Source organism: Microtus oregoni, unplaced genomic scaffold (assembly GCF_018167655.1).
Source record: "Microtus oregoni isolate MIOR12 unplaced genomic scaffold, Mior012 000057F_ref0000458, whole genome shotgun sequence".
In the NCBI taxonomy this organism is placed as follows: Eukaryota; Metazoa; Chordata; class Mammalia; order Rodentia; family Cricetidae; genus Microtus; species Microtus oregoni.
The window spans coordinates 8,824,053-8,838,961 of record NW_024543833.1 but is presented as its reverse complement, the minus strand read 5'-3'; the positions used below and the strand labels follow the sequence as shown (position 1 = coordinate 8,838,961).

Genomic DNA, 14,909 nt, shown 5'->3' with positions numbered 1-14,909 from the left:
GTATGTCTGCAGGCCAGAAGAGGGCACCAGACCTCATTACAGATGGTTGTGAGCCACCATGTGGTTGCCGGGAATTGAACTCAGGACCTTTGGAAGAGCAGGCAATGCTCTTAACCACTGAGCCATCTCTCCAGCCCCCTCTTTAAGTTCTTTTAACTCTTTTGACTTTGGGGGACCCATCACCCAGCCCCCAAATAAATCACAAATGGAGGTTTATTCTTCCTTAGGAATGCCCAGGCTTAGCTTAGTGTGTTTCTAGCCACCTTTTCTTCACTGAAATTATCCCAGCTACAATTTGCGTCTGGGCTTTCTCCTTCCTAAACGTCTATATATCTTATTTTCGTTCTTACTCCGTGGCTACTTGGGTGGCTGACACCTAGTGTCCTCCTCTCCTTGGTCTCTTTCTCCTTCTTCCTCCTTCTCCCACATTTTTCCTTCTGTTTATCCCCTCTGACTGCCAGTCCCACCTATCCTTGCTCCTGCCTGGCTGTTGGCCATTCAGCTCTTTATTAGACCATCAGGTGTTTTAGACAGGCAAAGAATCACAGCTTCACAGAGTTAAACAAATGCAGCATAAACAAAAGCAACACATCTTTACGTCGTTCAGAAAAGTGTTCCACAGCATAAACAAAAGTAACACAGCTTCAGATAATATCTACAACAGAGTCTAAACCAGACCCTGCAGACCACCACTCAAATATGGAAAGGACGGGAAAGCCTTCCAGATGTGTTGGATACAGATGTGGTTAAGGTGCCTCTGAGATAACTAACTCCTCAGGCTCTGACTCAAGCATCTAGGTGGACAGATGTGTATGTAAGTGGGAATGGGGGCTGAGGCCAGTCTCTAAAGAGTCCCCAGATGGTCTGGCCTCACAAATTATCCTGCGCCAAGGAGCCAGCTGTGTGAGAGTCTCAGGAACAGGATAAAGACTTGCTGCAGTAACAGGTGCCTAGGAGGTAGAAGTGTTAGATCATGTTGAGTTACAGGGTAGCCATGGAAGAGAAAAAGCAGGTGATGGGGCACTGCATTCATTACTCAGGGAGAGGAAAGTACCTGCCAGGGACAACGTCAGCCTTCCTGTGCCAAGATGCTGTAGATAGTACATGGTTGCTGACTCCAGCCACACTGAGAAGTGGCCTAGCTGGAGTTCACTACGTGCAGGTCCTTTCAGTGGCTGTCCCCCACCTTCCGTCAACCTTGCAATTGCCAACACTCCTCAGTCTTCTCAAGGGAACACCTGCTCTGTCGACTTATTTTTCTAGGATAAGTAATGATCATTTGTTTTGTTACTGTTGTGTTTAGGTTTTTGAGACCGATTCTCACTGAATAGCACGCCCGGGCTAGCTTAGAACTTCGTATCTTCCTGCCTCAAACTTCAGGTGCTGGGATTTCTTTGTTCTTGTTATCTGTATTGGATTAACTTGCTACTGCTGCTGCGGGTGTCATGGAATCTGATATTAACATTTAACCAGAGTTGTGGCTTCTGCCGAGTTACTTAGTTCCCATACCCAGGTTTCCTTGCCGGAAAACTGGAGTTATTAATAGTGTCTAGGTGTGACGATAAAATGAGTTTATTTATGGAAAGTGCTGAGCAATGCTTAGCAGTTAAACATTTAATGAACAGTGGTAGTCATTAGCTCCAGCTATCAGAGGGTGTCATGATTGTATTCCAAACCATCCCACCTAATGAGAATTTGTTATGAAGAAAGCAGTAGGCTAGGACGTAGCTCGGTGTAGTGTTTGTCTAGTAGGCATGAAGTCCTAACTTCCATTCCCAGGTCCATGAAAACACAAAGAAGGGAGAGAGTGAAAGTGGAGAAGAGGGGGTTAGGGATCATTGACAAGGAACTTGTTTGTAAACTGCAGGAAAGGCCAGGGATCTAGCAGGGAGGGGAGTAGGTTGAGGATGAGCAGAAAGGCTCAAGACACTCTGTCTTCTCACTCTCAAGTCATTTATAGATGACATTTCCAGACCGCTTCCTTGGAGGAAGAGCTTTGCTGGGGATGGGGGTGGTGAGTGCTAAGCTTACTGATTAGGATAATGCCCCAGCCCCTCAGCCACATTCCAGTCAATAATGTTTTCTTTGACACACTGCCTATACCCACTGCACAGAGGGACAGCCGGGGAGTGCTCACTACTATCGGGTACTTAACGTCATGACAGATGAAGACCAGGCATATGTCCTATGATAGGGCAACCTTGCAGAATTCAACTGTATCACACAGTAGGGGTCCTGGGAAGGCTGGAGGGGGAAGGGAACCTCAGTAGGTATAGGCACAAGGAAGGGGTCATTTGTCCTCCATCTCTACTTTGGTCCAGTGACACACATCTTGCGCAATTTCCATTCTTCGTGCTGGTTTGACTGGCACAGGAAGGAAACATGCCCTGCAGAGGAGGGTAGTCTGTGTGTCCCTGTTGCAGAGAACAATGATGTAAGGAAGAGCTGTGTTCTGTCTGGGCACTGGGTACACACACATTTAATCCCAGCACTCAGGAGGCAGAGGCAGGCAGAGCTCTGTGAGTTGGAGGCCAGCCTGGTCTACAGAGCTAGATCCAAGACAGGCTCCACAGCTACAGCTACAAAGAAACTCTGTCTTAAAAAAAAAAAAAAAAAAAAAGGCAGCTTAGTTGTTTCCTGACTTCAATGTGAGCAAATTTTCTTAGCATTTATAAAACACTAGAAAGACAAAATCATACCAACAGTGTAGGGAGCCCAAGCCAGACCCCGGGACTCTCTCACCACATGAGTATTTTTACTCATCAGTAAGTACCATGATTCAGAGGAAAATCTCTTCCTTCCCTCAGCACTTAGAGCTTGCTCTTTTTATTTTTTTCCACAAAGAAATTATTTACAATGTGGATGGATGACAGAAAGCTGATGCTTTTCCTCAGGTCCAGCAAGCTAACGACAAAGGATACCCACAACCTCTCCTTGGCTATCCTTCTCCCCACTTCTTGATCATCTTCATGGCCACAGACTTTTGAGTTATTCTAGTAAGAACAGTCCTGCCAGCATTCACACCTTCAGCTGTAGCAGGAAAAACTAGAAAATAGCAAAGACGGTGGGGGTTGGAGGGGGGGGCAAATTGTTTTATGTGCTGGGGTTTAAGCCCAGAGCCTCCAATATACTACGTGAGCATTTACCACTGAGCTAACTCTGCAGGTCCCCTTCCATTTATTTATTTATTTATTTATTTATTTATTGAGATAGAATCTCAATAAATTTCCAAGCTGGCCTTGAACCCATTTGTAGCTAACGCCAGCCTTGAACTTGTAATTCCTCTGCCACAACCTCCCTAGTAACTGAAATTACAAAATTACAGCACCAGGCTCATGGCCACAACTAAGGGGGCTTAGTGTCCACAGCACAGGTGGTTTTATACAATTGGAGTTTTCTGTGGCTTTTGTGGAAGCCCAAGGAGGCCAAAGATCAGGGAATTTGGGACTTGTTTTTAGTTCATTCGAGATTCTTACGCGTGTAACTCAAACGAAGGTCCCCGCGTCCTTGTAAATCAAGAGTTCTGCTCTCTCAAGGCTATTGTCAACAGGTGTGGCTAGTTGCCAGACCTCGTGCTCTTGAAGAATCCCACTTAGGGAGACTGTTCTGACTTTGGAAAAGCCTTCTAAAACCTCTTCCCATTAGGTACAAGCCCTAGCTTGAAGAAGTACTTTTGCAGGTTGCTTGGAGGGCAGGGGTCAGAGCTGCCCGGAATTTGGAAACCACCTTGGGGCAGAGAGTCGGGGAAGACGAGGGCACCTTCGCCCCTTCGTTGGCCTCTCAGTCTCACAACTTGGACAGGCTGCGGGAAGGTCCCCCCCCCCTTCCCTCCCACCATTTCCTCTGGAAGGCAGTGTTTAACTACATCCCTCAGGAACCTCATATGACTTTTTGTCAGCCATATTTCACTCTTTCTACTTGTAATAATCATCATCCAAGTATACGCACCCACCTGCTCCACCCTGCGTGCACCGTTTTAAATTGGTTGCTTCCTAAGCTAACTGACTCTAGCCAACAGCTTCATATTTAATGTTTAGCTCCTTCCAGCCCTTCCTGTCAGGGACCTTGCTCGTTGCCCTTTCAGGTGAAGGAGGGATGAATGTGTGTTCCTTCCAAGGATGTTTCCTAAGGACAGGGCACTGCACTGATGCCAGGGACCCAGAGTCTCCAGGATGAAGACCCTTGCTCCGTATCCTACACTTAGACAGAAAAGATATAAATAACGCCAGTGTGTGACAAGTGCCAGGACCTGGAAAGCCAGGCCTCGTGGAGGTGGCCGGTCTGAAACAGGGTCTCACCTTGAGAACAGGAGGAAGTGGCCTGTTACGTGAGGAACAGGACAGATCCGGAAGACATCTCCCTGCTGACTCACCTGCCACATCCTATGCAGTTCTGACCATCCTGCCCTTGAGCTTCACTGACAGCAGCTGGGCCTGTGCTGATGAAATCTGCAGACACTGTCTCACCCACGCGCAAGCACGCGCATCCTTCCACGCCCTCACACCATCGTTCACACACTCTATTTCTCACAAACACATGCAAACATAAATACAACATACAGCCATACTCATGCAAACCTGCTGACTTTTATACTCATATTTTTGTTCTTAGGAACGTTGTTGCTTTCTGTTTTTGTACTAACATTGCAGCTCCTTTTCCTATCAGCTTGGCCAGGTGTGGGGCCTTAATCCCCCCTCCCAGTTTCAAAGCAGCCACTTCTAACCTTCCAGGACCAAGGAAGAAGGAAGGAAGGCAGAGGTGAAAGAACAGAATCTCAAAGTCAAACAGAATGCAGGCCTTGGCCTCCCCTTGAGACAGATACATAGCAGAATTTAGGCCTGTCCTCACTGTCCCCTTGCAAATGCCCCATTAACATAGCCCAGGCACAGGGACGAAGGGCCAGAGAATCAGCCTGACCTTGTACTGCCTTTCTTTGCAGCTTCCTGGAAAGGATTGACAGCGTCAGTCTGGTTGATTACACACCCACAGACCAGGTACGTGTAAAGAAAGCTACCAGGAGCTTCTGAGATAATCTGCCAAGAGTGTTGTAAGGTAATTCAGAAGATTCAGGGAGCCGGGAGGTGGTGGCACACGCCTTTAATCCCAGCACTCGGGAGGCAGAGGCAGGCGGATCTCTGTGAGTTCGAGACCAGCCTGGTCTACAGAGCTAGTTCCAGGACAGGCTCCAAAGCCACAGAGAAACCCTGTCTCGAAAAACAACAACAACAACAACAAAAAAAAAAAAAAAAAAAAAAGAAGATTCAGGGAAAGCAAACCCATGATGACTGTTTCTTTGGTCTTGTTATTCTGCCCCTTATGTTGGTCCTGCCACCAAATTCGGGGTCTTCACTCCCCAGTCTTGTGCTGTGCTGCCTAGTCAAGTCCCTGCCAGTGTTCAGGGCAAACCCCATGCAGCATAGGAGCAGGTGATTCCCAGGCTTCCTAGGCCCATCGCTGAGGAAGCCAGGCCTTCGCTTCCCACCTGAGTACACTGGCTTCTTTTCTGCTTTGGACTTCAGACTTGAACCCCAGGTCCCATAACACGTCTCCAGGTGTATGCAAGTGTGCCCTCGGATTGAGCAGACAAAGACTGCATGCAAACTAGCCCTCCTACCTTACCCTGAGCATTCGCAGCCCCTGGAGGCCTGGGGCTTGAACCACGTGGAGGTTCTCTCTCCTCTGTGTTCCCTGGAGATCGATGTTTCTCTTTCTTCTCTGGGTATCTGTCTCTATGGCTGACCCAAAGAGCTTAAAATGATCCTGTAGTATGAGGCTCATGAAGGTTCTGGGGGGAGTCAATGGTTTGGGGAAGGTAGAGACATTTTCTCTCCTGTAAATAACCCTTCACCCATGTTCCTGTAAGCAACCCTGATTAAACTCATTGAGTCTCACACACACACCCTCTCTCACACACAAAGTGAAACTAGAAGGGACTAGTTGGAAGGCAGAAGTGGCATCAGAAGGAGGAAGAGAGTAATAGGAGAAAAGGGAACATGCTTAAAATAGATTCTATACAAGTATGAAAATATCATACCATATAATTAATATGCTAATATAAACATATCCCACGGTGTAGCTTGGCTCTCTAACATCAGGAAGGAGCCTCAAAGAGAACATACACAGATTGATGATGTGATTATAAAACAGCAGAAACTTCGATTGTCTTCCAGGATGGCTGATTCATAAACAGCATAATGACAGCTGCCCAGGACAGGGTGATGTCAGCTGTGTGAAACTGTAGCTTTCCTGTGCCCTTGGGACCATATCAACTTGGAGAGAGCTGAACTAGGCAAGGAAGTGACAGCAATCCTACTAAAGTGAAGTAGCTTCCAGCCCTGAGGTCCCTGACTTATGAATGAGAGTTAAGCTTTCTACTGACCCATCCCAGTAGGGACTTCCAGGTGTAGCCACAGAACATAGGTCAAGACTTTGTCCCTGAACGCTGTGTACTGAGGTTTGACTGTCATATAACAGCAAGATGTGGCCATGAATCACTTTTTAAAAGTCCTGAGAGGTGTCAGGTTGGTCTTGGCAGACGCCTTTAATCCCAGCACTTGAGATACAGAGGCAGGTGAATCTCTGTGAGTTTGAGCCTGGTCTACAGAATGAACTCCAGTACAGCCAAGGCTACAAAGAGAAACCCTGTCTCGAAAACACGGTTACAGTATGCAGAGCCAAATTGATTTAACAGTGGAGGTTTTCTACATCTGCATTTTAATTACTCCTTTTTGTAAATCAGAGCTTCTCATTTCTCAGTGGCCACACTTATGTCAGGACACACGTTCTCTCTTCTTGCCCCAGGACCTCCTCAGATGCAGAGTGCTGACTTCGGGAATCTTTGAGACACGATTCCAAGTAGACAAAGTGAACTTTCAGTGAGTACATTGCTAAGAGTCTCCTGTGACAGGGACAGACGTGGGAGGCCCAGCCTGGTGCCAGCCTCTGGCCACAATGGGAGCCATAAAGCCTTGAGGCTCCAGGAGCTGGAATTGGGATTCAGGGCAGGCTGTGTGAGGACGGACTCCAGCAAGGGCACTGAGAAGCTCACCCACACGGAGACACAGCTCCAGGAAAGGGGAGCACTGAGCAGGAGGGAGGGAGATAGAGGCCAGGGTCCATCTGATGCGCAGCAGAGAAACTGTGTGGGAACTTGAGCCAGACAACTGGAGAGCCTGAGGGAGGGCTGTATCATCTGCCTGAATGTAGGTGACAGAGTCCTCCTGCCAGGCACTGGTGACTAGAGGGCTGTGGACAGAGCTGGATCAGAAGGAAGCCCCACACTTCCCCAGGGGAGGCATCTTTGAAGCTGAGACACGTTATCAGAGGATCTGCCCCAGCACAGACTTAGCATGCACCTGGTACAAGGTGTGCTATGAACTAGGAACCATGGCATCTATTAGGCACCTACTGTATGTCCCTAGACACCGGGCCAGCAGCTTTCTGCCTTGCTCTTAACTCCTACACCCACAGTGCAGCGTGAAAGAGGAAGAACTGAAGTTGGGGGAGGCCGCATGCCCTGCAGCTCAAAGACAAGGGCCGAGATCCAGAGGGTCCTCATGAGCAGCTGACCATTCTGACAGCAAGGGAGAAGGGTAAAGGCATGTGCTCCTTACCCCAGTTTCCCTGAATAACTGGCTTCTCTATTTCTCCTCCACAGCATGTTTGATGTTGGCGGCCAGAGGGATGAGAGAAGAAAATGGATCCAGTGCTTTAATGGTGATTTGCATGTTCCGGAGAGAGCTGGTGCTGACTCCCACTCTGTGTCTAGCTGTGTTTTAATCAAACTCTAATCTCTATGTAAAGTATAACATGGTAAACATACATGTGAAGTAAATAGTCATGGTCCTTCCTTAAATGTGAATCTCATGGAGAATTTAATCACCCCACGTTTCCAGTTACCTTTTGGCAGCAATGCCCCGTTGTGTACATAACCTATATTCAAGTTGTTCCAGACACGATCCCCAAATGACAGTGCCTGAGACCTGCGCAGTCCTAATCCCAGAGAAGCCAGCATTGTCCATCTAAAGTGCTTCCCTTCCCTCTCTGCCCATCTCAGATGTCACTGCCATCATTTACGTGGCAGCCTGCAGTAGCTACAACATGGTGATCCGGGAGGACAACAACACCAACAGACTGAGGGAGTCCCTGGACCTGTTCGAAAGCATCTGGAATAACAGGTGACAAATACACCCCACCACTGGATCGCAGATCGTTTTATTAAAATACATGCAGAAGACTACAAATGCTTTCGTTGTTGTTGTTAAAAATACCCTCTTTAACCAAGTGTGTTTGCACACACCTGTGCTCCTAACATTAGGAAGGCTAAATCAAGAGGTGCCGAGTTCAAGGCCAGTCTGGGCTATGTAGTTAGACCTCATAGACAAAAAAAAAAAAAAAAAAAAAAAAAAAGTGAGGGCAAGGAGATGGTTCCGTGGGTGAAGAGCATGACATGTAAGCACAAGGACTTGAATTTGGATCTCCAGCACCCACCCCCCCACACACACACACAAAAGCTGAACATCACCATGAACACCTGTAACCTAAAAATAGGGAGGCAGAGGCAAGCAGATCCTCAGGGCTCTGGCAAACCAGCCTAGCCAAAATGGCCAACTCCAGGCTCAAAAAAGAGACCCAGCCTGTACAGAATGATTTTGAGAAAAATTTATATATCAGCCTCTGGCTTCCACTAGGTCCCACACACACATGTGTGCATACACACACACACACACACACACACACACACACACACACGTAAATACTCAACTTTAATAAGCTTTTCATTCCATCTGATAGACATACTTAACATGGGAACTCTTCTTTGATGGAGCTCTTATAGGTGCTTGGTTAGGGCTTTTTTTTTTTTTTTATGTATACAACATTCTGTCTGTGTGTATGCCTGCAGGCCAGAAGAGGGCACCAGACCCCATTACAATTGGTTGTGAGCCACCACGTGGTTGCTGGGAATTGAACTCAGGACCTATGGAAGAGCAGGCAATGCTCTTAACCTCTGAGCCATCTCTCCATCCCCCTGGTTAGGGCTTTTTAAATCTGCCATAAAAGTCTCACATTATATCAGAATTCAAAGTTTTGTTTGCTTGTTTTGACCTAACGTCTCCCTATATTACCCAAGCTGGCCTTAAACTCAATCCTCTAGCCTCAGCCTCCTGATTTACTAGGATTACAGGTATATGCCTCTGTCCGGATTGACAGTTTGTTTAAGAACCCAGTTTAGAATGCTCACAGATAACTAGATGGGCCCTACAATCCCAACAGCTCAAAGCCATAGCACAGTCATAGGATACTCCAGAATGCCAAGGGGCAGAAGTGAATGAGTCTAGAGAGATGGCTACGTGGCTAAGAGTACTAGTTACTCCTCAGCAGGACCCTGGAAGATTTCTATACTCACATGACAACCAGCATGGCTGCCAGATGGCAACCTGGCAATCCTGGTCATTGTAACTCCAGTCCCAGGGGATCTGACATCCTCTTCTGGCCTCAGCGGGTACCAGGCATGCACATGGTGCACTGATAACATATGCAGACAAAACATTGATACACATGCAATAAATTTTATTTAAAAATATACAGTTTGTATTGTTGAATGAGTATCTCTCTGTCAAGTGTTCAACTACCATCCTCCTTTATGGTTTCAGAGTTAATGGGAAAGAAATAGGGCCAGGAAACGCCAGGTGTGAAGAATGTGCATTCTTCGGAATGGTTGTCAGAGAGCACGCACAGCGAAGCATCCACATTGTTGCAATTATAGTCTTGTCTTTCTAAATATGCATGAGAATAAAGTAATCTAGGCATAAAATTATAAAAATCTCATAGTAATTATCATTTGATATAATTAATTTGATTATATGTGTATTTTCTATAACTTCAACTTGTTTGTGTAGAAGCTACAAAAATTACAAAAGTAGAAAAAAAAAGCCAAACTAACGCATCTGCGGGGGGAATGTATTACATTTACATTTGTGGTCAGTGTCCTATGGACTGATCCCTTGGGCCTCTGGGGATGTCAGAGGGCTTTGTTGATGTGGCAGCTAAGTTCCTTTTGTCTTTACTCCAACTTTTCTTACCCTCACCACCTCTGTTCCAGGGCCTCACCCCTTTAGCTTCTCATATAACATGTGAGGAGCCTAGTTATGCCCCCTTGTCCCCCTGTGCTAGGAGGAGAGAAAACAGAAGAAGACAGGCTGCTAACTAAGCTCCCAGTGATTGGCTAATGAGCCTTTTGGTACTTCAGTAACATTCTCCCATTGGAGTTTTCTGGTCCATTGGACCCCAAAATTATACCACAAAAGTCCAAGTGTATTCACTGAATGCTTAGAGTTCTGCTCTGTTACTGATAAGTGTAGTCCCCACAGAGTTCATCAAAAAGAGTGAAATGCTACATTCCGGAAGGCTTTGCCATTGATTGGTACAGAGAGTGAGAGCATTGGTATACCAAGTGATAGTGAGTCAGTTTCCAGAGAATGCCAGTGTTGGCCCACTCCCCTCCCACCTCTTTGTTGGCCTACCTTGCAGAGCTGAGGTAGGGGGTGACATCAGGGTCTCAGACCGGGCAAGCACCTGCCACTAAGCGGCATCATCAGAGTCCCAGTTAGTCTGGCAGTGTCATGGTGACTGGTACTTTCATATGCTAGTGTCGTGAAACTGGTGTGGATTTGTGTTCTTTCTAGGTGGTTACGGACCATTTCTATCATCTTGTTCTTGAACAAACAAGATATGCTGGCAGAAAAAGTCTTGGCAGGGAAATCAAAAATTGAAGACTATTTCCCAGAGTATGCCAATTACACTGTCCCCGAAGATGGTAAGATTTCAAAACACAGTCTCTCTTACAGCTGCAGGAGCCAACTGTTCTTTTCTCATCATTCTATAAACTGCAAATCAGAGATGTCTGGTGAATCTGAGAAACTGCCTCAGTTTAAAACATCCTCTCTATGCATCCCCAAAGCACTAGGGTATGGGATGAGTAGCCCTATCCAAAATGCTCAGGACTGCAAGTGTTGAGCTAAGATTTTTTTGAATTTTGGAATGTTTGCTTATCTGGGAGATGTGACTCTATTTCATTAAAGACAAAGCTCTCTGAATGTTGGAATATATTTCTTTGTACCTCAAATCCATAGCCTGAGGGTTTTGACTGACCTGTGGCATGAAGCCATTGGGGCCGTTTCTATCTGTGGTATGACGTCAGTACGTGAAGGTTAGCAGAGGTGGGATAGCTGAGATTTTATTTATTCGGAATAGGGATGCTTAGTCGGTATTCAAATGTCCTACTTGGGATTTTTCTTATAAATGGTTCAAAGCTTGATTTTCTGTTAAAGATGAGCCATGTAAGGAAGGGTGTGACTGTGTCATACTGGATAAGTTCTCTCATACCACCAGCTGGGTCTTTGGGGACCAAAGACATCATTCAGACCCCATACAGTAACCATGGGTGGTGACTTCTTTTATTTTTCTCCATAGAACAGTGATTCTCAACCTGTGCATTGTGACCCCTTGGGTTGCATATCAGATATTTGCATCACAATTTATAACAGTAGCAAAATTATAGTTATGGAGTAACAGTGAAATAGTTTTATGGTTGGGAGTCACCACAACATGAAGAACTGTGTTAAAGGGTCGCAGCATTAGGAAAGCTGGAAAGCACTGCCTTAGAATAAGAGGTGATGGATACATCCTGTTCCAGGCCACATAAGTGGAGCTAGGAAGGTCAGACAGGCCTGGTGTCCGAGCCTGTGCTGTCATCCACTCCTGGGGCTTACATGGCCCTGGTAACCACACTGGTGGGCCCCGCTGGGTAACCAGCTATACCAGCCTCCCGAGAGAGCGGGCCCAGTGCTAAGATGAGGAAGGTAAACCAGATCTTGTCATCCATGTCCCTCCTGTGCTTAGTTTGCAGTGTGCGTTGGGCCACTGGGCATTTCTATGAGTGATTTGCTAAAAGGAAAAGTTAGACCAATTATTTATCTAGCCCACGAGCTAGATAAAGCCAAATGAAAGGGGTGTTTCTGGAATCTAGAGCTGGAGTTGGGACCGCATGTCTTACTACTGCCAAGGACAGAAAAACCTCAGACTTCTTCCCTCTTTAGGTTCCCTTTCGTCTTCTCCACCCATTATCCCAAGTCCTGGCTTTAGTGCAGTCCTAGGAAAATCCTGAATGACATGGGCCCAGCCCTCATGAGAATCAGCAGATACGGGGAGAGGGTCTGGGGTGCAGTTCCTGTACCCTCTGACAGCCTCTCCTTTGTTAGTAACTCAGGCATCCTGTGTGCCCAGAGCATACGCTGTTAAATTAGTAACCAGCCCTGACTGCTGCCATTTGTTTCTGTTTGGTGTGGCTGGTTAGTTAATTTGGAGGTTTGTTCTTGGTTTGGTTTGGTTTGGTTTGGTTTGAGACAGTGTCTTATATAATTCAGGCAGGCCTGGAATTCATTACGTGGACCAGAATGTCCTTGAACTCATAGAGAAAACACACACACCTGCCCGCCCTTCTCTCCCCAGTACTGGGATTAGAGAAGCACACCACCACACTCTGCTACAGGCCCTTTGGAAGTCAGAGCATTCTCAGATCTCACCACACAGTCTGGGTAGTTGCTGTTCCAGGCTGAGCCAGGGCTCCGGGAAAAGCTGAGGTGTGGCTTCAGTTGCTTCTCTGTCTTCCCAGGAGATTGCCTTGCCCCTCTGCCCAGATACTTCCTGTCTCTCACTGCCCCCTAGGCCAGCCAGCAACTGAGTGCTGTGGCCCCTCCTCCATGCATTACTTCTCCAGGTGTGGTTCTGACCTCACTCTGTTCAGTGACTTCCATCTTCCAGCTTAGCCTCCTTGGCTATGCATATGTGTGTGTGTGTGTGTGTGTGCATACATTCTTCACGCATGCATGCATGCATGTTTGCTTGAGCACTTGGGTTTTTGGCACAGCCATCTTTCCAAAACACAAACACTCCTTTATGCCCCGTTAAAGAGCACCACCCCAGTGGCATGCACTCTGCCCTTGGAAGTGGAGCTTCCCAGCGAAGGAACACCAAAGGGATTCACTGTGACAGCTGAAGGGACCTTGGTTCCAGCCACAGAGCCAGGCCCAATGACTAGTGCTCACCCAGTACCGTGTGTTCGGTTCGTCTGTGACTCCAGGGCACCCATCACTCCCTGGCATGGTTAGTGACACTGCTAGTAGTCCAGACTCACCATCCTGCTTGGTGATCCTCAACTCGGACGCAGCCAGCAAGAAAAGCAAGGGAGTGTGGATCCGTGCAGCGTGGATGAAAGAATCTGAGCCAAGAGGACTTCAGGCTGTGGAAAGTATAGGAAATAAACAGACTGTAGTGCCAGAATCATACTTGCTTGGTTGGGAACAGAAAAGAGAGGGCTGCAGAAGAAAATGGGGGCACTTCCAATAGCGTTGAATACTATTTTGATCGCTCATTATTTTGTTCATAGTGATAATCTGATAAGCCAATACATGTTGAAATGTATCAAAGTGTACATTTGAAATATGTACAGTTAAGGGTCTATAAGTTATCCCTTCGTAAAACGAGTGCCCAGTTCCCAGTCAATGAATGACCAGAGTATCTCCAAAGGTGAAGACGTCACCAGACCCTGAGGTTCCAGGACATACTTGGGTGGATAGCCAGAGGGTCCGCTGCATTGGACTTCCCAGGACCCCCAACCCGAGTCTGTGCAGTAGCCTGAAGAGAGTCCTCCTACAAGGCTGATTTTAAAAATCCAGTTAGATGATTTCTGGAACAGGTGTTACTTGCCATAACCTGTCTGTCTAGGTTCCCATAACAAAATTCCTTAGGCAGGGTGATTGGTAAACAAAGTGATCTGGAGGCTGAGAAATCCAGAATCAAGGCCCCAGCAGAGTTGGAGTCTGTGGAGGCCAGCTCTCTCTTCTGTGAGTTCTGTGTTCTCAGCCGGTGGAAGACACCAGTCTCCTTCAGGCTCCTGTAGATGAGTGGTGTGTCCCCCTCATCGTGGCAGAGCCCCTTACAGTGGAGCCATCCCCCTGGGTGACACTCTGATGAGGGAGACTGTGAGTAGACACAGCGCCCAGACCAGAGGACGAGCGACATTTTCTCAGAGCTCCATGAGAATTAAAACGCTTTGGGAGAAGGGAAATTAATGAATGTTAATGCCATGAACATACAGAGCCCTGTGTAGTTAATTCCTTCTGCGTTGCCATTCTTCTGTATCTTTGCTTCCCGTCAGTTAAATGAAATTCCATTTTTGATTTCAACAGCAACACCGGATGCGGGAGAAGATCCCAAAGTTACGAGAGCCAAGTTCTTTATCCGAGATCTGTTTTTGGTAAGCAATTCTGTTGCCCTTGTGATGTCTACCTTACAGTTAATAACCTTGCTCTCTGCGGCTTGCTAACTAGCCCTTCATGGTCTCACTGTCTCCCTAAGTCCTGAGCCAAGAGGGAAGCAGTTGTCTCTCGTGCCTCTGCACATTGACGTGAGAGAGGTTACATCTCTCACCCAGGTACTGGAGGGAGGAGCAGGTGACAGGGTCACACTCTGTTCACACATGTGTCTCCCAAACAGGAGCAAGTCCTGCAGGGTCTAATGTGCATACATTCAATCCTTGGTGTCTGCTTCCTCCACGCAAAAGCACCAGCAGGTTGGCATGAAAATGAACTTGCCCAAATACTGCCCCCTCCCTCTATCAACTTGCCATGCTTGTCATGCCCGTTTTTTGGTTTATTGGGTTTTTCCCCCAGGATATACATTTATACCACTGAGCTATATCCCAGTCCTTGATTTTTTTTTAAGACAGTATGTGTAGCTCGGGCTGGCCTCAGAATCACTGCGTAGCCCAGGCTGGCCACTAACTTACATCCTCCTACCTCTACACTTCTGGGATTAGAGGTGCATGTGAGCAGGCATTCATTTCAATG

General features: G+C 47.0%; 1 protein-coding gene across 2 annotated transcripts in view; it reads left to right on the top strand.

Annotated features, from left to right (window-relative positions):
- Window positions 1–14,909, top strand: part of Gnal (G protein subunit alpha L) — a 104,287-nt gene that overhangs the window by 85,690 nt on the left and 3,688 nt on the right. For both annotated transcript variants that reach the window (XM_041639194.1, XM_041639195.1), the window contains exons 6-11: window positions 4,940–4,994; window positions 6,802–6,875; window positions 7,658–7,716; window positions 8,057–8,177; window positions 10,686–10,816; window positions 14,250–14,317. In XM_041639194.1, the coding sequence (XP_041495128.1) occupies window positions 4,940–4,994; window positions 6,802–6,875; window positions 7,658–7,716; window positions 8,057–8,177; window positions 10,686–10,816; window positions 14,250–14,317 (508 nt within the window). The remainder of the gene's footprint in view (window positions 1–4,939; window positions 4,995–6,801; window positions 6,876–7,657; window positions 7,717–8,056; window positions 8,178–10,685; window positions 10,817–14,249; window positions 14,318–14,909) is intronic.